The sequence below is a fragment of the Phoca vitulina genome, unplaced genomic scaffold (assembly GCF_004348235.1).
Source record: "Phoca vitulina isolate PV1807 unplaced genomic scaffold, GSC_HSeal_1.0 scaffold3, whole genome shotgun sequence".
Classification (NCBI taxonomy): Eukaryota; Metazoa; Chordata; class Mammalia; order Carnivora; family Phocidae; genus Phoca; species Phoca vitulina.
Window position 1 is genome coordinate 26,518,737 of NW_022589706.1, and position 21,683 is coordinate 26,540,419.

Below are 21,683 nucleotides of genomic sequence, written 5' to 3' on the forward strand. Positions count from 1 at the left end.
TGTGCAGTTGTTCTGTTACACTTTAGTCTGTTGTGCAGTTGTTCTGTTACACTGTTAGTCTGTTGTGCAGTTGTTCTGTTACACTGTTAGTCTGTTGTGTAGTTGTTCTGTTACACTGTTTGTTGTGCAGTTGTTCTGTTACACTGTTAGTCTGTTGTGCAGTTGGTCAGACTTCTCTTAGAGCTTGGCGGTTCTCTCCACATGTGAGTGTCTCGTCAGACAATCACGTATGTCCAAAACAGGATGCTTGTCACATTGTGTCAGAGACCTGCGGAGAGGCCTTTTGGTTAACGATGACTGTTCATTTTACTCGTAAATTTAAACACTATTTTGATTCAACATTTAAGTAGTTAGTGCAGTAAAACCATCTCTCTGTTTCCCTGGCTTGTATGACCTGCCAGCTTGCTGGAAGAGTCCCTGAACGGCGTCTGACAAAACCCATCTGTCTTTTCTGCACTTCGTCCGCCTCCGCATTCACTTTAGGACTGAGGCCACTTGTGGGTGGAGGAGGCAGTGGGGAGTTCACGAGCCGTCCGCGGAGGTAGACGGGCATGGTGTAGAGCCTGACTGTCCCTCACTTAGCCGATGACCTCGGACAAAATGCTGGACTTTGCCCGTGCCTCAGTTTCTTCATTCATACGTTGGAATTACTAAAGATGGTGCCCACTCAGGGACTGTTGTGAGGATTGAGATGATGCACATAGTGGCACAGCCGTCACTTCAGAAGTACTGGCTTCTATTTTTATAGGATTTTCTTGGCAAAAACTAAGGGGGGGCTGCTGCTGGGAGGAGGGACATCCCGGAAGCTGAGGTAGCCCCTGCAGTTTGAGGAGGGGTGCGGCTTCCATCAGAGCTGTGAGCAGGGTGGCGGCTCTGCATCCGGCCGCCCTGGGGTGGGGTGGGGGTGGGGAGGCAGCAGCTCTGTGGTGGGCTTGGCTGCTGATCGGCCTCCTGACTTTTGACAAGTCACCCGGCTTCTTTTTTTTTCTTTTTAAGATTTTATTTATTTGACAGAGAGAGACACAGCGAGAGAGGGAACACAAGCAGGGGGAGTGGGAGAGGGAGAAGCAGGCTTCCCGCTTGAGCAGGGAGCCCGATGCGGGACTCGATCCCAGGACCCCGGGATCATGACCTGAGCCGAAGGCAGACGCTTAACGACTGAGCCACCCAGGCGCCCCATCACCCGGCTTCTCTAGACCTCAGCAAACACCTGTGTAAAAACAGAGGCTTGATTTCCAAGTCCTGGTTCCAGACTTCAGAGGTGTCCCCTCCTGGCCATCCTTAGCTGTGTAGATGTATTCACAGTGTCCTCCGGGGCAGAGCCTTGGCCAAGCACCTGCCTAGGCACCCAGCCTCCTCAGCTGGGGGTTGGGGGGAATGGGGCGGGAGCTGCAGCAGGTGGGTGAGGTGAGGGCTGCCTTTGGAATAAAAGTACTCAGCGGTGGCAGTTTTCCCACGGTAGTTTGGTCAGCAAATCCTTTCATTCTAAATCTTCTCAGCATGTGTAACATTTATCTCCGGCACCAAGAAAAGGCAAAGCAGGATCTAAGCCATATTTGTGTGGAGAAACAACTTTCCAGAGTATCAGCTTCTCATTGGCACTAAGATTGTGACTTTCTAACTTTTCCTCGCAATCCTCTGTAATGGTAATTAGATGGGCTTAAGACTATTAATGCAAGTGGTGATAAAAGGGAGGTTGTTAGCCACATGAATGAGTTTTATGCGGAGGAGCCTACTGTGGAAGAGAAACATGTTTCAAACGGAGCAGTAGTTGTTTTTCCTTGAGTTGTCAAGTTTATATGTAAATACTCATGAGAATCTATTTTCTGAGGACAGTGTTCCGATTGTATGAGGTGTTCTAACACGGAATGATGGAGAAAGAAAAATTCGGAACTGTGCAGACCTGAGGTGGGGTCCAGCATGGTGGTCTTTGGAGATCACATCAGCTTTCTGGGTCTCGGTTTCCTTAACTGCAAAATGGGGATAACTGGAGCGTCTTCATTGACTGTTCTCAGTATTAAATGAGGCAGGCCTAATATTTATAAGACCGTGCCTGGCAAATGAGGGCTCGACTAAAACATGTTAGTTGTCATCATTGCCATCATGAACCATATTTTACTGAGTAGAATGTCCGGAAAACTTCAGAAGCCTGGAGTAGGTGGGTAAGGACGTAAAAAGCACGAATACGGAAGTTTTACTCTGCCTTGTAACTTCTCCATAGAGTGTTTTCATGTCTCTTTTTTTCTTAATAGGAATGAATTCTTCCAAAACCAAACTAGAACTCCAGAAGCACCTGACGACATTAACTAATCAGGAGCAAGCAACTATTTTTGAAGAGGTTCAGGTAAAGTACGAGTTTCTAATTGCTAGACTGAAAGCAGAGCTAAGCAGCTTACCTGTGAGATGGTACGTATGAAAAATAGCAAACCAGAGCTGCCACAGCTCAGAGGAAGTGGCCCCGAGTTCCTCTTGGTTTAGGCTTAGCAGCCCTGGGCAGGGGTCAGGTCAGACAGTAGACTTCCACCAAGTCTTGGATTTCACGGTGAATGCAACTAACCCAGAAAAGTCCTGCCTTAAAAAATATTTTGGAATGAGCGAAAGGAATTGCAGAGTGAAAAGAGCCCTCAGCCCAGGAGACGGAAGACGTGGACTTTGGTCCCCGAGCACTCCTCTGCTCCACGGGAAGCTTCTGCCCAGCCCCTTCCTGCTTGGGGTCCCAGCCCCAAAGTGTGGCAGTGGGCAGAGACAGCATTTCGTACGTGAACTTGGTCATTGGTAGTTCTTGCCTTCTTCCTCAGTGTTGGAAAGGGATGGAGATGATGTTATCTACTTAGAACTGTATATCAAACCTAAATATGAAAACAAAATACAAAACCAAAGCCAGGCTCGTCGGTGTTCTGGAAACTCGCTCTTGTCCTTGCATGTAGATGCCGCGTAGCTCAGGGAAACCATGCTGTGTGTGCTGGAATGCCTGTACTGTGTTCATTAGGAATCTTTAACGAGCTCATCACAGATTTCATGTCCGCTTCAGCCGAGGGGCACTTTCTAATGTTTCCTGGCACTTTTGTAGGGAGGAAAGCACATCAGAACAAAGAATAAATATCTTTTTTTGCGGGGAGGAGAGCGGCAGGGGTCCTGCAGAGGAGTCTATTACGCAAATCGAGGGCTGGCAGCTCTGGATGGGGAGTTCTCTCCGCCTCCTCAGTGGGTGCAGGACTGTACACGTAGGCCCGTGACCTGTTTTCTGGCAGGAGTGACACATGTTCGGAGGAGAAAAGCATGGGAAGGTTTTTCAATTTCATAAGTAGCTTAGAATGTAATTTTCACAATTTCCAGTTGCCTTTACATTTTCTTGTTTTCTTCTGAATCGACTTGAGACAGGCTACTTTGTTTTTTCTTGAAGGATCTTTAGAGTTCTGAGGACACAGTACTCAGAAAAACTTAGTGTGATTTGTACTTGGAATTCATAAATGGATAGACGGTTTGCTTCTGACTGTTAATGCATTTACCGTGGAGGCTGGGGCCTTTTTCCATGATGCCGGTCCACTTGCTAGTCGAGTGTTATCAAGCCACTTTGGGGAACATCTTTGCGGCAAGCTTAGGAGATGCACATTCCTCCCCTAATGTGCATTTTATTTAGACAGCACTGTGTAGCCATCCCAAAACAGTGCGATGACTCAGCATAGGTAATAAAGTGTTCTTCAGCAATTAGAAATTCCTAATGGATGTGATTCTGAGATTCTCTTTGACCTAAATTTTTAGATATCCAGTGCATTATGGAAAAGAGACTTTAGAGAAAAGTGATGACACAACACAGGTTTTTGTTTGTTTTTGTTTTTAAATGCATGCAGTTAATATCTTGGGACCCCTATGTGTTGTTCTAGAAGGCTCTGTAACTCAGTTGGCTTAAAGACCAAAGGAAAGGGACACTGGGTGTGAAAAGCCAGCTCTTTGTCCTCCATCATCATAAGTGCGGCTCTTCCTTAAATGATAAAATTTGACATGGATCTCTTCTAATGGCTTGAGGGTTTCATTGAATTATTTTCAATGACCATTCTTGGTTCTTAGAAAACATTTTATAAACCAAGTTTCTTTCTAGGTAGCAGCACCTGCTAATGTGTTTGAAAATCATACCTTTTAAAAAGATCATAAAGAAAAAGGTGGCTTTGCAGTGTCAGGAGCCCTTTTGTAAACAGAAAGGTTAAGACTTTCTTTTGTACAGTTTTCCTGGAGGGTAGTTTATTTCTGAAGAACTCTCCAAGGGCATATCTTCATAAGACAAATGTAATTACAATTGAAATTAATGGTACATGATTACTTAGTTAAAGCATACATAATCAGGGTTTTTGTAAATAAATGCTTAATGCAGAGAAAGAAGGGCAGACTACACAGGACATGAAGAGCAGAAATCTGTAATGGCCGTGTACGTGTCACTAGAGGTTGTTGCTGCCACGTGCGGGCTGACTTTGAGCACGCTGAGAGAACTTGGTGCCAGATGAGCCTGGGGGCCTGTTAACCCTTTTGTCAGGGACTCATGACACTTCAGAGCCACTGTTTAATTGATGACCTTATGAAACGCATGATCTTCAAGCATATCTCACTGTGCAACTGTGCAGGCGGCCCATGGGGTCCGGTGGTCGGTCCCCTTTGGTGCTTTCCAGCCCAAGTAGGGCTAGTAAGGGAAATGCCTCAAAAGTCCGACTCTTTTTCTTCAGAATGAGAGTATTTCAGGGAATGGCTGAATTAATACTGAATGGATAAATCAAGTCGATTCATACTCAGTGGGGGTCAGTAATGATTAAAGAAGATGATTTTTCACAAGTTGTAAGATTAATAGAGGAGCTGTTTTTCCCTCCACTTTTTGAAGAATATCAACTTAGCTGGATTTTCCATGGCTTTAAAATTAATTGCTATAAGATTTGATTATAACGTTATAAAAAGATGTTAGAATTCTAGTAGTGTCCAAGTGAGCATTGCCATTTTAAGTAGTATCTTCCAAAGACTGCAGATTCTCAGCATTCTGGTATTCATCAGTCAGTGTTGGAAATTCAGTTTCCAGTCACTCTTACGTCCAATTCGTAGGCCTTCTCCTAGAAATAAGTCAAGAAGCGTGTGGCAGAATTGACTTTGTTACCTTTAACAGGCAATCAGTTGTTTTGCATTTGTTTAAATGAAATAACAGGAGAAAAGCACACAACTTAGTGGTGTGTGTGTTTCAGTGAATTTTTATAAGATGAATGCTCCTGTGTAGCCAGCCAGCATGAAGATTAAGAAATAGAGCATTTCCGGGCACCTGGGTGGCTCAGTTGGTTGGGCGACTGCCTTCGGCTCAGGTCATGATCCTGGAGTCCCGGGATCGAGTCCCACATCAGGCTTCCTGCTCAGCGGGGAGTCTGCTTCTCCCTCTGATCCTCTTCCCTCCCGTGCTCTCTGTCTCTCATTCTCTCTTTCTCAAATAAATAAATAAAATCTTTAAAAAAAAAAAAAAAAAGGCATTTCCAGCTCCTCAGAATCTCCGCCCACTACCCCCCACCTCGGTATTGCCCCCGGGGACACACCATCCTGACTTCTGACTCTGTAGATTGATTTTTTTTTTTTTTAAAGATTTTATTTATTTATTTGATAGAGAGAGACACAGCGAGAGAGGGAACCCAAGCAGGGGGAGTGGGAGAGGGAGAAGCAGACTTCTCGCCGAGCAGGGAGCCCGATACAGGGCTCGATCCCAGGACCCTGGGATCACGACCTGAGCCGAAGGCAGACGCTTAACGACTGAGCCACCCAGGCGCCCCTGACACTGCAGATTGATTTTTTTATAAGCAAGTTAATTTTTTTTTTTTTTTAAAGATTTTATTTATCTGACAGAGAGCACAAGTAGGCAGAGTGGCAGGCAGAGGCAGAGGGAGAAGCAGGCTCTCCGCTGAGCAGGGAGCTGGACATGGGGCTCCATCCCAGGACCCCGGGATCATGACCTGAGCCGAAGGCAGCCGCTTAACCTACTGAGCCACCCAGGCGCCCCTATAAGCAAGTTAATTTTTAATTGCAAAGTGATGCTATCCAACTGGATTCCCCATCATTTTCCTCAGACTTGTCTCTCTGACTAATGAGTGTTTGTAAAATTAAATCACCTGTAGAAAGGAATGAGTTGCCACTGGGGAGGGTGGTGGGACACCTTGCTAATCATTTGAACTCGATAGAAGAGTAGCCCCTAGTCACATTTCGGTTATTTTAAGGAAGGAAGGATTTATTTTTTGACCTTGTAGGATATCATGGACGTGGATTTCTGACCTTATTGACTTTCCTCTGTGATGTTTCACGACCTCCGTGATGCATTTCCTCCTTTGCTTCAGTTTCTGATGACTGTGATAGTACATGGTGCTCATTTGTCTCATTTTCTGTCCATCTGGACAACTTTCTTGCATATTTTGAGGAAAAGAAAATGTCTCCTCTTATTACTGCATTTTTAACCTTTTTTGAGACTTTGAAATAAGCAATTGCACAGTTTCTCCAAGAAAAATACACATTTTCTTGTGAGAACAGCCCCAAATATTTAATTAAAGTTATGGAAGAAAGAATGGTTCCAACTCTTAGGTGTCTGTTCAGAGACATCCCCTAATTCCTGTCTGTTTCTCTTTCCTAGACTTAAAAAAAAAATAGACTTTTTTTTTTTTTTACAGCAGTTTTAGTTTTATAGAAAAAGTGGCTAGAAAATACAGAGTCCCCATATAACCTCTCACACCCCAGCCTTACCCTCAGGCCACTTTTCCCTATTATTAACGTCTTAGTGTGGTACATTTGTTACTATTGGTTAGCCCATATTGATACATTATTAATAACTGAAGTCCAGAGTTGACATTAGGGTTAACTTTTAGTGTTGTACATTCTGTGGGTTCTAACAAATGTATAATGACATGTATCTACCATTATAGGATCAAAGAGAATTGTTTTTTCACTACCCTAAAAATCCTCTATGCTCCATCAGTTTATTTCTCCCCCCCTGCCCCAAACCCCGGGCCCCCACTGATCTTTCACCGTCTCCATTGTTTTGCCTTTTCCAGAATGTCATACAGTTGGAATCATACAGCATGCAGTGGATTGGCTTTCACTTAACAACATGCATTTACAGTTCCTCTGTGTCTTCATGGCCCGATAGTTCATTTTAGTGCTGAATAATATTCCATTTTTTAAAAGATTTTATTTATTCATTTGAGAGAGAGAGCGAGCGAGCAGGGGGAGGAGCAGAGGCAGAGGGAGAAGCAGACTCTCCTGCTGAGCAGGGAGTCTGATGTGAGACTCCATCCCAGGACCCCGGGATCACGACCTGAGCCCAAGGCAGATAGATGCTTAACCAGCTGAGCCACCCAGGTGCCCTTTATATTCCATTTTATGGATGTGTCACAATTTGTTTATTCACTGTTGAAGGACATCTGGGTTGCTCGTAAGTTTTGGCAGTTATAAATGAAGCTGCTATAAACATTTGTGTGTTGGTTTTAGTATGGTCACAAATTTTCAGCTCATTTGGGTAAATATGAAGCAGTGTGATTGGCTGGATCGAGTGCTAAGGGCATGGTTGGTTTGGTAAGAAGCTGTCAAACTGGCTGCCATAGCTGCTGTGTCATCGTGCAGTCCCATCAGCAGTGAGTGAGGGTTCCTCGTGCCTCCTGGGCGTGTAGACTCACCGTGTGTCCATCACCTCCTTGGACTACTCAGTATAAAGTTGGGATTGTGGTATATGACTGTCCTTTTCCTTTCTCGAAGATCTGAAGGGAACTTTCTTTGGAAAAATGCACTTGTTACATAAAACATGTAAAACTTCATAACATCAGGGTTCACGGCTTGGAATCGAGATTGAGAGCATCTGCTCTAAGATATTCAATCCTTGAATCTGAAATTTAAAGAATAGCAAGTCCTCAGTGAAAACAACCCCTTCTAATGATTTACGTCTTTTCCTTCAGTTTTAGGAACAACTTATATTTTAAATGATCTTTTTTTAAAGAGTAGGAATACCAGAAGGTCTGGGTTAGTGTTACCTTTGCTTCTAAAACCTGTGACACGAAGGGTAAAATCATTGCTTCTAGGTTAGCTCAGAGAGGAGGTTGCCAAGAGTGGTATTGATCCAGACTAGATGGTTGTATAGTGGATTCATTTATTACAGTCTTTGTTTTGAAGAGCAGGCTAGAAGTTTGGATGGGGGGGGGTGAGCAGGAAAATGGATAATCATCATTATGAAAAACACACATTTTCAGGGCGTCTGGGTGGCTCAGTTGGTTAAGTGTCTGCCTTCGGCTTAGGTCATGATCCCGGGGCCCCAGGGCTCCCATGACGCCCGCCAGTTGGCGGGCTCCCTGCTTAGCACAGAGTCTGCTTCTCCTCCTCCCTCTGCTCCTCCCCCTGCTCGCTCTCTCTCTCTCTCTCACTCTCAAATAAACTCTTCAAAAACCCATATTTTCAAGGTTTATAGGCTAGAAGCTTTGTGTGTCTTCAGAATAACTTTTTTCTTCATTTTCAGAGAAAATAATACATTAAATTACATGGTCTTCTAAAAATGAACACTGATGTTTCAGATCCAAAGAATTGGGGAGTTTATTTTGTGCATAATCTTTCTTTGAACAGATGAGGAAGCTAAGATTACATGACTCGCCTTTGGTCATGTAATCTTGTTGTGGCAGCACCCAGAACCTACGTATCCTGATTTCTAGTTCAGTGTGCTTTGCCACTACTTATCTGAAAAATAAAAGGTGTAGGGAGAATTTCCTTAAAAAAGAAAGGAGAAAAAAAAAAGTGAGTCAGTGCCATGAAATATTGCGTGCAAGTTTAGGCCTTGTGGGGCTTGCAGAAAGTGCTTCATGCTGAACAGCACTTTGGATGTGTGGGACCGTGACCCTCGATCCAGTTGCTGTTTTCCTTTCCAGTTCCCTAGCCATAAAAGTTTATAAACATGTGGCCATTATGGCTCTTGACCTCTGGATATGTTTACACAGATTTTATTCTTTTCTTGTTTTCAAGACAGCATATTTATTAAATATTTTGTCTGTGCTTCTATCTGATTTGAAATATTTGTTTTAGGTATAGGGACATCAGAGGTCAAAAGCTGAATCTGGCCCACTGGCTCCATTGTCCCGTAATGGTGTCCATGTCTAGCTAGGATCATTGGTGCCCCCTGGTGAGATGATTGGGTAAAAGCAGCCATTATAACGGGTGGATGGAAGCTGTTAGCATTTTCAAAGGCATGGTTTAGCAGTTTTGTTGACAATTAAAAATAAACGTAATATATTCTTTTTTTTTTTTTTTTAAGAAATCGAGACCAAGAAGTGAACAGCGAGAGAATGAATTGATTATTTCTTTCCTGAGATGTTTATATGAAGAGAAACAAAAAGGTCACATCCATATTGGGGAGATAAAGCAGGTATGGCATTTTTTCCCCTCTTTTAATTTTACCAGGATGCTGTGTAAAACAGAAACTTGAGGATTTTCTCAGGTTCTGAAACTTTTTTTCTCCCTGTGTTTTATTTTTACTTGTTGCACATGTAGGAGAAATTTGGAAATATTTAGACTGCTTGGAGGCGGTGAGAGAAGTTGCGTCTGCCTCACGGGGCGGGTGGAGCAGGCGTTCCCAACAAGAGGGCGGGTGTAGAGCTTCAAGAAGGAATTGGAGAGTAGATACTGCCACAGCAAGCTGCTTGACCTGCAGGGAGCCCGTCTCTGTCACCTCCCCTCTCTCCCCGGGAAAACGGGAATGACCTTGCATCGCTGCCTTCAGAATTCTGTAAGGTGCCCGGAGATTCTTTGGAATGTCAGTACTATGTGAATGTAAGGTAGCTGTACTGACAGGTCAGGTGCCATGCTAGGGAGCCTGGCGCATGGGCATCCACGTACCAGACTGGCATTGATTCTGTTTCACGTGCTGGAGGTCCCGAATCGGCTTGCCTTCCTCTTCTGGGCACAAGCATTGTTCAGCTTTTCTGTCTCGGGGTGCTGTGTCCGAAGCTGGGGCTCCGAGTCTGGGATTCCATACATGTGGTGTCATGGATCACGTTCTTATGTCCCTTAGACTCTGTGTAAGTCAATTCATGATAACCAGTAGCTCCAGGTGTGCATTTTGTATTTAAGTTCCTTGTAAGTCAGAAAATCTAGAGAAGTATCACTGAAAGATGTTCAGAAAATCCTTAATTTTCCAAAAGTATATGGTCTTTTTATTTTTTTTAAGATTTTATTTATTTTTTATTATTTAAGATTGAGCATGAATGGTGGGGAGGGCAGAGGAAGAGGGAGAGGGAGAAGCAGGTTCCCCGCTGAGCAGGGAGCCCAACATGGGGCTCGATCCTAGGACCGTAGGACCATGACCTGAGCAGAAGGCAGATGTTTAACTGACTGAGCCACCCACACGCTGCAGTCTTTTTTTTTTTTTTGGAGAGAGAGAGAGAGATTGGGAAGGTGGGAAGGAGCAGAGGGAGAGAGAGAATCTTAAGCAGGCTCCACGCCCAACGCAGAGCCTGACATGGGGCTCGATCTCACAACTGTGAGATCATAACCTGAGCTGAAACCAAGAGTTGGGCGCTTAACCGACCGAGCCACCAGGCACCCCAGTATATTGCCTTTTTATAAAATGCCTAACTGATCTGTTCTACAGGGGCTTTAACGCTCAGTGGCGCACCCTCTCCCTATAAACACCTCTGCTTTTCTGGTCACCTAACTGTGATGTGGTTTTACTCTCCCCAGATTCCTACCTTCCAGTTGGCTCTGGCAGTCAGGTCCCTTTCCTGAGCTCACAGAGCTCACATACAGTGTCCAACATTGTTTTTCATCCCCTTGGCCAACCTTAGCATCTCTTAGCAGGGACCCTAATGCCAGTGCACCGTATGTGTGTCTGGCCTCTGCCAGCCCCCATCCCTCCCTTCCCAGGACAGCGTGGGAGTTCTGTGCTCCTCCAGCTCACCCGGGTGGGCCACCCAGCCTACGCTGACAGTGAATTCTTTGCTGCTTTTCAACCTATTTTCTTGTTTCCATCCCCCCCTTTTTCTTCCCTCTTGTGCCATTAATAGTTTTTCCCTGTTGTAATTTTCTTCCCTAACTTGTTCCAACAGGAAATTGATAATTTGAAATGATTTATAACTGCTGGAGGGGAATGAAGCATTTATGATGGATGGAAAGTTTTGACCTAAGTACGAACTGATATTTAAGGAACAGAGAAGTATCTTTATGATTTGGGCATAGTTTAGTCCAGTGGAGAAATATATTTAATTTTTTTTTCCATTTGAAAACATGAGAGAATTTAATGTCACAGCTTCCAAGCCTCACAAAGCAGAGCTGTCAGTGCTTTCTCTCGAGGTTTCTAAACATTTTGTTCCCCAGCAGGCTCACGTCCGTGCCTGTAAAGAAGTTGCTCTGATCCCCAGTTGTGGTTGGGTCTTCCCCAGGCTGGACACCCACTCGGGCTCTGAGGATCAGGCTTTTCAGTGCAGCTGCTGTTTTTAGATGGATCAGATGAAGCTTTGAGATTCACCAGTAGATTCCTGCTCTCATTTTCTGCTACCAAATAGTTTACATGGATCTCATTACGCTCTTGTTGTACCTAAAAATTCCCATAGCCTTTGGACAGTGTTATGACTTGACCTAGAGAGGAGTTAGAACCATGGCTTTGGCAGTGAACTTCTCTGGCCCCTGGCCCTCAAGTGGACAGAAGATGCTGAGCACAGACCCAGGGCTGCACTTCTCAGAGCCAGTGGTGATGCTGTATGTGCTTTTCAAAGACTAAAATGGTAGCGTTGGATAGCTGTCAGAGGAACCATTTTTATAAAATAGAACAACTGAAGGACGTTTTGTTCTTGTGGAAAAGGAAGAATCGCTTTGGGCAAAGACCTGTAAAGTAATGAAGTTAGAAAGTGTCACATTTTAGTAAGTGGACATACTGTTTCTACTTGTTTGGACAGAGTTGGTGTGAAAAATTAAGAATATTCAATCAACTGCCACTTACTGAATGTTTGCCACGTACCAGAGTTTGAATTTTTTGCATGAGTGATTCCAGTTTTTCTACAACTTTTTTGAGGCAGGTGGTGTAATACCATTGTTCGAGATGGAGATGTGGGGAAGAGGTCAAGCAGCATGTTAGGGAATGACAGCTGATGTGTCGCAGGTCCAAGGGCACTATTTTAATCATTATGCTTTTTAGGAACTTACCTAACAAAATTTAATGTTATATAACTACTCACTGATTTGCCTGGGTCCATTTTCCAGTAGAGGAGTTTTTCTGACATTTTATTTTGAAAAATTTCAAACATGTAGGAAAGTTGGAAGAAACACACAGTGAGCATTCATATACCCACCATCCAGATTATACCATTTGTAGCATTTTGCAATATTTGCTTTCCCATATATCTATCCAGTTCTTATTTCACCTTTTTTTGGATGACTTGTAAAGTAAGTTTCTGATACCAGCACTCTTTATTCCTATACACTTCAGCGTGCATATAATTAGCTGTAGCTCAGTATTTGTTCACAGTTGTCTTTGGAGATTTACATCCTGTAAGCTGCACAGATCTTGAGTGCACTACTCGTTGAGTTTTGAGGACTTCATACATTTAGGTGGCCCAAGCCCCCATCAAGATAGAGAGCATCTTCTTTCACGCCGGAATGTACCCCCATACCTCTTTGCTGGTCCTCACTACCCCTCCCCCAGGCAGCCACGGTTTTGATTATTTATACCATAGGTTGATTTGCCTGTTCTAGAACTTTTGCAGATGGAATCAGAGAGTCTTTACTCTTTCAGTTCTGGCTTCTTTCACTTTGTGCTACTCATCCATGTTGTTGCGTGTCATCAGTCGTCTGTTCCTTTTTATTCCCATGGGCCAGCCCCACAGTTTTCTCCATCGTCCTTCTGGTGGACACCTTGGCTACTTGCAGGTGCTCGTTGTTAGGAATAAGGCTGCTCGTGGGTACGCCACGGCGCCACAGGATGGTGGGTTCTGACCTGAGAACGTCGGTGTAGCCGCAGAATTTAAAACTTGGCTCCACACTTCTGTGCAGAGTTCACCCTTCTGTCCTGGGCTGGGCAGTGTGGCGACTCGGTGCAAGTTGCTCTAGCACCCCAAATTGGAAGAACCAGCATCCTCTTCAAAGGAGAAACTTCTAGATGCTTATTTTAAAATGAACAAGGAATATATTTTCTAAACATGAATTATTTTCAAAGCATATTAGAATTGTGGTGATAGACCTGGAAAAGCATCATGTTAGGTGGGAGAGGAGAGCGGAGGAAGCGTTGAACTCAGTGTACAGACATTCTTATGGCCTGGTTTCAGAAAAGGAAAAGTGCAGTTTTTCTTGTATGTACTTTCTGCTGTGTGCTACTGGTCTTGTAGCCAGTGTTTTCTTTATGTATCAAAACAATCCATTCAAAATGCTTCCACTTCATGGAAACTTGTGTGGAGTTTGAAAGCAAGCGCACGACTTCTTAACTTTGTGGGAGAACTGGCGGCGAGTCAAGGGCAGGCCCCCAAGGGCCCTGTGTGGATCCTTTCCTTTACTCTGGAGTCTGTTGCAAGTCTGGACAGGCCTTGATATTTGGTTAATGATTGCACAGGACCAATGGCAGTGAGTAAGGCACCTGCCCATGCTGCATGATGTTTAGCGGGCACTTAGTCAATATCTGTTGCAGGAGTCTGTTGCTTTGGGTACGTGTTTCCCCAGGGCCTACCTGGTGATCATTGCTCATTCGCTCCTTCAGCAAGCAAGTGGGAAGTGTCCAGAGCATGCTCCGTATACTCTACGAAAACACAAAGTTAAATGATGGTCTCCCTCCAAAGAATTTCTAAGCTAGTTGTCATTCTCTTAATGCACATTCTAATTCTCACAGAAGTAAAACTCTGATGACTGCATGAAGCCAAAGGTAGCTCTTATCAGAACCCTTTATTTCTCTTTTATGCCTTGAAAAATGTATGACATTCATTGATGAACTAGGATTTCATCATTTCAAAGAAGACCTGTATCTCTGACCAGCAAATAGCTAAATAATAAAAAATGCATAATCACATAGGAATCTGGGGAAGACAAATTAAGAGACCATCTGTAGCCATCAAATTGGCCGAAATGGAGAAATCTGACCATGCCATGTAGAGGTGAACTCTCATGTACTGATACTGTGACTGTTAATTAGTACCACTTAGGGGAAAAAAATCTGACCGTATCTGGTACCTGTGAAGACGCGCAGACCTAGTGACCTAGCAAGGACATTTCTAATTATTTACCTTGCGAAAACTTTCACATCTGTGCTAAGGAGCTATGTTCGGGAGAGATTAGCGCAGTCTCCTTTGTAAAAGCACGAAGGAATACATGTTTAAGCATAGGAACGTGAACAAATTACGTTGTTATACAGTGAGCAACTGCACTCTAATTAAAGTGAGTGAATCCAAGAACATTTGTCAACACAGATAAATCTGAAAAACTACATTGAAAGACAAAAGGTAGTTATGGGAGGGTATGTACAGGATGATCTGTTCATTTAAAGTTTCAACTATATGTAAACCATTACGTATGTTTTATGGATACATACGTGTATATGAAGGTACATGGTACGAGTTGACGAACACCAACTTCAGGAGCGGGGTTATTTGTGCAGCTGGGAAATGGAGAGTGGTTCCAGGAGGCATCACAGAGGTCTGTAATGTTTTCCATAAAACATGGGAAACAGTAGCTAAGAGTCAATGACCGTGACTCATAGCTGACATCTACTGAGCGTCAGGTATGTTCTTGGTGCTTTAATGTGCATTAGTTCATCTGAAGCTCATAAGTGCTCTGTGAGGAAGGTTCCCTGTGTGTCCTCAGTCTGCAGGTGGAGGAACAGAGGGGCAGCAGGTAAAGATCTGTCCAAGGCCACAGAGCTAGGGAGACACAGAGAAGCATCTCATCCGGGCCTGGGCTCTGGAGCCCACGATCCTCACTGCTCTCAACATGCGCATGTTCACTTGGCCAGAGCTGGGGGGGGGGTGCAGATGCACGTGTTATATTGGTCTGTGCGCTTTTCTGTATGCTTGAAGTATGTAACAACAAAGAATGGTCTGAGTTTAGAGTATTGGAGTATGTGCTTGTTTGTGTTTTTAATCTAGAGAGTTTTCTATAGTTTTTTTTTTTCTTTTTAACCATACCTCTTTGTTAATAAGTAGGATTAAACCTCATTTTGTGGTTGGCATCCAAACACCATTGTGTTGGCAACTTCATGTTGTGACCAGTGAGGGGGGCAAGCGTGGTTGCAGAGGGAAGGGGTGACAGAACCTGTAGGTGGGGGAGAGGAAGAAGTGGAGAAGACAGCTCCACAGAAAGTGATGAAGGGATTAATTTAAAGTTATGGAGGGGCGCCTGGGTGGCTCAGATGGTTGGGCGTCTGCCTTCGGCTCGGGTCGTGATCCCAGGGTCCTGGGATCGAGCCCCACATCGGGCTCCTGGCTCGGCGGGGAGTCTGCTTCTCCCTCTCCCACTGCTCATGCTTTCTCTCTCTCTCTGTATCTCTGTGTCTCAAATGAATAAATAAAATCTTTTAAAAAAAAAATTTAAAGTTATGGAGTGGATTCTATTTGTTTCAGCCTCTGAAATTCCCCCAAAGGTAAGTTGTTCTTTACTTGGAAGAGCTAACACTGTCCACCTCGGTACCAGCAGCTCTCCTCAGTGCTTCACGTGGTTTTACCTGTTTCATCTCACAACACAGCGTTAGGATTAGATCGTGAGGTGGGTCTGAGTTGACAGAGGAAGGAACTAAGTCGAGGAGAGAGGAAGTAGCTTGTCCAAGGCCAGTTAGTGAGGGACACATCTCTGATCCCGACCGCAGAGCTCGAGCTCACGAGCTTTGTTAACAGAGTGGTTTCCAAGCACATTTCCTCGTTTTGTTTGGAGCGGTCGGAGCAGTGCTTTGAGGCAGACTGTTTCCTGGACTTGCAGCCTTGCCTTCGAGGAGCGGATGAGATGAGGTCAGGGGATCAGAATAACGTCCTGGGGTCAAAAAGATGCATCCTAGAGATTGATCATTCCTTTAAGAAGGAAAGAAGGAAGGGAGCAAGGAAGCTGTAAGTGACTGACTTAACTTTTCATTGTTTCACTTTTTAGACCTCACAGATTGCAGCAGAGAATATTGGAAGTGAGTTACCACCGAGTGCCACTCGATTTAGACTAGATATGCTGAAAAATAAAGCCAAGAGATCTTTAACAGAGTCTTTAGAAAGTATTTTATCCCGGGTAAGTAGCATAATTTCTCCTAATCTAAGTTAAAATCACTTTTTAAGAGAACATAAGATTCAATTCTTTGCCTTTTTTAAAAAAAAAATTATTTTTAAGTAATCTCTGTGCTCAAGGTGCCTGGGTGGCTCAGTCGTTAAGCGTCTGCCTTCGGCTCAGGTCATGATCCCAGGGTCCTGGGATCGAGCCCCACACTGGGCTCCCTGCTCACCGGGAAGCCTGCTTTTCCCTCTCCCTCCCCCCCTCCCCCTGCTTGTGTTCCCGCTCTCGCTGTCTCTGTCAAAACAAAACAAAACAAAACAAAACGAAAAATCTTTAATCTCTACACTCAATGTGGGGCTCACACTCACAAACCTGAGATCAAGAGTTGCATGCTCTTCCAACTGAGCCAGCCAGGCGCCCTCATTTCTTTGCTTTTGTGCCATCAGTGTTTGTTATAAAGTACAAAAGCATAAAAACCTTTTTTATGTCTTCTCAGTCTTAGAGCAGTGTTACCTACACTTCAGTTTTTTTTTTTTTTTTTTTTTAAGATTTTATTTATTTATTTGAGACAGAGAGAATGAGAGAGAGAGAGAGAGAGCACATGAGAGGGGGAGGGTCAGAGGGAGAAGCAGGCTCCCTGCCGAGCAGGGAGCCCGATGTGGGACTCGATCCAGGGACTCCAGGATCATGACCCGAGCCGAAGGCAGTCGCTTAACCAACTGAGCCACCCAGGCGCCCCTACACTTCAGTTTTTAACTAGGTTTAGGTTAAAAGAAATTCTCTTACATAGCATGGTATTTTTGTTTCCCAAAAGGATGCTATTCACTGGCTAGTCTCTGTGAAGAGCACAGATTAGATGTAATAAAGTGTGGGACCCATCCTCCCTAAGTGCCACGAGGCACAGCTTAAAAAACCATTTACCGTCAGCCACGGCTGGTACATGTCTGGAACTCTGTAGCGGGTCAGTAAACTGTGGCTCTCGGGTCAGACGCCACCCACCTCCTGTTTTTGTAAATAAAGTTTTGGAGACACAGTGGTATCCACTCATTTACCTGTATTCTTAATTTGCTTTTGTGCGGAGCTGAGTAGTTGCCACAGACAGTATGGCCCCCAGAGCCCAGGAGATTCTGTATCTGGCCCTGTACGGACAGGTTTGCGCACTGCAGTCTGCAGGCAGCGCGGAGGAGACCTGGACACCGCTCTGGGAGTGCCCTAAGAAATTACGTGCTGTGTGCTCCCCACCCCAGCGGGTGTACCTGACCTTTGATGGCACTCGTGAGAGATCAGAGTTTGATTTTCTTTCAAAGTTTCACATCTTTCTGGAGCTTGAAATGTCTTACAGAGTTTTTTTGTTTGTTTATTTGTTTTTATTGTTTTTTTAAAATTTCATGATACACTCCATCTGAACCATGCTTAATTTTGTTCTGGTTAAATTTTATTTTGTTTGAAGGTGTTTCTCAGAATTTTGCAACATCCTTAGAGATAATTAAAAACAGTCCATTTACAAAACCAGGTGGCCACGTCTGAGAGCTCCTGAGTGGATAGAGTGTTGTCTGGGCGTCCCATAGCTGGCGGGGTGTGACAGCTTGGGACTTGGAGAGAGGTGTTGAGTGTGCTTGCTTTTCTTCATAGACAGATTGTCTCTTCTTCCTGCCCGTCATCCCTGCCAAATGACTCATACACAAGGTGTTCAGGAACATTTAGGTTGCTGTGCTATTAAAAAAAAAAATGTTGATTATCTTAATGCACATATGTGCTCAGCAGCTTTATCTCAGTAGATCATTTTTCCTGAGGTGGTTTAAATAGACCAAGCTGCTTCTATCTGATGCCTTTGCACAAGCCTAAGGGATTCTAATTTGATTGCTTTTCTTTATGTAGGGTAGTAAAGCCAGAGGCCTCCAGGAACACTCCTCCAGTCTGGATCTGGACAGCTCCATGTCTAGCACTTTAAGTAACACGAGCAAAGTAAGCACATCTCCCTTTCTGTGACACCCTGAAGAAATCAGCACATGGGTCATGCTCATCTGCTACCTGCAGAGCCTACAAGAGGATCCCAGGAAGCCCCCTATCTTTCATCATGAAAAGTTTGGTGCCTGAGACTTCTGGGTGCAGGAGGAGGGCTGGTCTTGCAATTCTGTAACTTAAAAGTTTCACATAACAAAGCAGATGGCCATTACATAAGCAAAGAAGCAAGATGACACTTTTAGATCACTGAGAGGTAATTCATCACAAAGCAACCAATGGACTTCTTGCCCAATATTAAAAATAATTGAAATTGGGAAAACCTCAAAAGTGGGTTTGTGAATTCCGTGAAGTTTACAGCTTGAATACTTTTACCCTTTGGCTGGCTCTACGATTGTAATTAAATATTACTGTTCTTATAAATTAGACAACTAAGCTTCACCCCTTGGGTCTGTCCCCAAGCACAGCTTCGTGATAATGAGCAAGCCAACGGTTCTCTTTGGTAACAAACCTGTGTCCGTGTCCTTGTTTTAGTTTCTTGCTTTCTAGACATTTAGGCAGCTTCAGCTCTTCTTAACCACCAGAAAGTGAACTTGGGGTTTTCGTTAGGCAGGCCAGCTTTCCTTCTGCCACCAGAGCTCCTTCAGACTCTCGAGCGACGGAAGCTCTGTGGAGCCAGCCCCTGACCACACAGCTCTCAAGTTCTGAGTTTGCTCCCGGGCACGTGGCTTTCAGAGCTTTTAGACCATAGCCAACAGTAAGAAACTCATTTAACGTTGTGAAACGATTCACAAACACATACATACACGCTCGCATCCAGAATTAAAATCGCACAAAACAGTATTTACTGTAAACAATCTGTGACACGTACTGTTCTCTTTGGATCTTTTTTATTTTAAAAATGTTCATGGCCAACGAAATTGATACTACCACCTGCCGTCTACCGCTTGAGAAACACTGACTTGGGAGGGTGCTGCTCAAGTTCTCAGGTGTACCTCTAATGCGGTTCCGGCAGAAATACAGATACTGGTTCAGTAGGCCTGGGGTGGGGCCTGAAATGCCGCATCTCTGACAAGCTCCAAGGTGGTGTTGATGCTCCCGGTTTGCGGACTCTCTCTCGGGAGCGAGGCCCTAGACACCAGTCCTCAGAATATGATTTTCTGAGTTAAAATCTGGTGGGACGGAGCATCATCTGACCTCCATCAACTACATACTGGTTCTACACCACAGTTTACTTCACATTGGGAAACAGTTTATGGTGTATCTGCAATATACAGATGAATGGGACAAAGCCCTCAGGAACTTAACTGGGAGGCGACAGATACTCAAATAACACCAGCATCAGAGTATGGAAGGAGCCCTGAGAGTTAGACTAAGAGATGGTGGTAACTTCGCCATCCTAAGAGCAAGGGGAAGGGAAGTTATTTTGGACCAGTGGAACCAGAGAAAGCGTGGGAATGGGGGAAGTGGTGCCTTTGAATTAAATTGTAAAGGATAGGCATTGCGCCTGGGGAAGTGGACAGGGAAGAGGCTTCTCAGACCACTGCAAATAAAGATACTGTGAAGAGGCTCATGTCACTCAAGTGACTTTTCCAGGAAGTCTTATCGCTTGTTTATGTTCTTCTCCAAAGCACAGATCTAAAATATATATGAAGCTTGAATTTCTAGGGTAATCTTAAGAGAAATACAACTTTCAGAAGCCACCTGCTTGTATTGTGTGTGGGGGTATCTTTATGTGTACTTCTTTACGTCTTTTTTTAACCTGAGATTGAGAAACTTGTAAAAATAAGCTATTTTATGTAACTGGATCTCTACCAGTAAATTGATCATCTACTTGTTGAGGAACATCCGAGTAGCCCTTTTAGGTGTAAGATTAAGCTAAGGATTAGCTCCTTCGTGTAATTTGGAGGGAAGTTAATAAGAGTTGAGATGAACAGGTTTGCATAATGGAGAATGTTTGCTCTGATGTGTCGTCTTAGACAAAATTTTAAATCCTTAAAAGGATCTTTGGAACTACAGAGTCTCGAAGAATGAAAAATTTCAGCTATGTTTGAAGGTAATATTTTGTAGTATGTTGGGAATTAAGTTTTTCCTGTCTAATTCCTACAAAATTAAATGTATATCTCTCCCCTCAATAAACATATTTTTAAAAATTAAAATCCTTAATATATCATCTGAAAGGCACGCAACCGTGTATCAAATGAAGAGATAGAATTTAGATTCTTCAGTCTATCATTAGATGCATTCATTTCATTTTACTCTTTCTATGTTTATCTCTTCTAGCAGTTTCAGTAGGGGCAAACTGATATGCCCCCCCTTATTTTATGTTCTTTGATAGGAGAAGAATATATTAGCCACCAACCATGTCCTGGGTGCAGTGCAAAGCATAGGATTGCCTGAGTAGTAGTTCATGTCTTTGAAAAAGCATGTATCTCGAAAGACTATGGTATTAAAGTATTGTCATGATTTCTCAACAAATGTTGGGGTTACCTACTTAGTAGCTTCATTAAGTACCTGATACAGTAACTTATATTTGTATAACATTTTACAGTGCACTTTGACTTGGATTACCTTGTCTAATTCTTGAAACCCACTGAGATAAATTTTCTCTCTACCCTTTTACAGATGAGAAAATTGGGGTACAGAAAGAAGTTAAATAATTGGCCGTGAGTTCTGGCATAAGTGCCTAAAGAGAGATTCTTCATATTCGAAGAATAATACAGGATATAGTTTTTAACCTCAGGATCACCAAGTTAAATTTCAACATTAGATCAAAATCAGAGAGCCTTAAGAATGTGGGTAGAACACGTATGAACACACTTGGCAGAGATAAAGAACGTCTTGGTTTGTGTAAACAGTGCAGACAAGTTCTACGAGTTAAAAGCACAGTAGAGTCTTTTACAGGGAGAAGGGGCTGTTGACGGCTTCGCTTACAACAGCTGCGTCCTTCCCCTTGGATTTGGGCAGGTTTCCCCATCTGTCCAGCAGCCTAGCATTTGGTCTCTGATAAGCAGGGCCTTATCGGGCCTTCGTTCCCTTACATTTTCGGTGGCCTCTAGATGGCATTATAACCAGATGGGCTCCTGTGTCAAAATGTTTTCCTGCCCCTGGGAGGACATTGCCCGTGATACGCCTGACCTGCTGTCCGTCTGCCGTCAGGAGCCGTCCGTGTGTGAGAAAGAGGCCCTGCCCGCCTCCGAGAGCTCCTTCAGGCTCCTCGGCTCCTCGGATGACCTGTCCAGTGACCTGGAGAGCCAGCCCGCAGAAGAGCCTGCCCCACTGTCACCCCAGCAGAGCTTCCGAAGGCGCGCCAACACCCTGAGTCATTTCCCCGTGGAGTGCCCGGAGCCTCCGGAACCGGCTCAGGGGTCTCCGGGGGCCTCCCAAAGGAAACTTATGAGGTACCACTCAGTGAGCACAGAGACGCCTCATGACCGGAAGTAAGATTTGTTTAAAAATGTGAATTTGTTGTGTAACTAGCTGGGGTGTATCTGTCGTTAACCCAGAATGTGCAGCCCAGCTGT

General features: G+C 44.1%; 1 protein-coding gene across 7 annotated transcripts in view; it reads left to right on the top strand.

Moving 5' to 3' along the window:
• Window positions 1–21,683, top strand: part of TBC1D1 (TBC1 domain family member 1) — a 225,756-nt gene that overhangs the window by 119,416 nt on the left and 84,657 nt on the right. For 6 of the 7 annotated variants that reach the window (XM_032400177.1, XM_032400175.1, XM_032400178.1 and 3 more), the window contains 5 exons: window positions 2,253–2,344; window positions 9,293–9,403; window positions 16,087–16,215; window positions 18,076–18,162; window positions 21,319–21,599. In XM_032400177.1, coding sequence (XP_032256068.1) covers window positions 2,253–2,344; window positions 9,293–9,403; window positions 16,087–16,215; window positions 18,076–18,162; window positions 21,319–21,599 — 700 coding nt within the window. The remainder of the gene's footprint in view (window positions 1–2,252; window positions 2,345–9,292; window positions 9,404–16,086; window positions 16,216–18,075; window positions 18,163–21,318; window positions 21,600–21,683) is intronic. The other variant, XM_032400180.1, reaches the window with a different exon arrangement.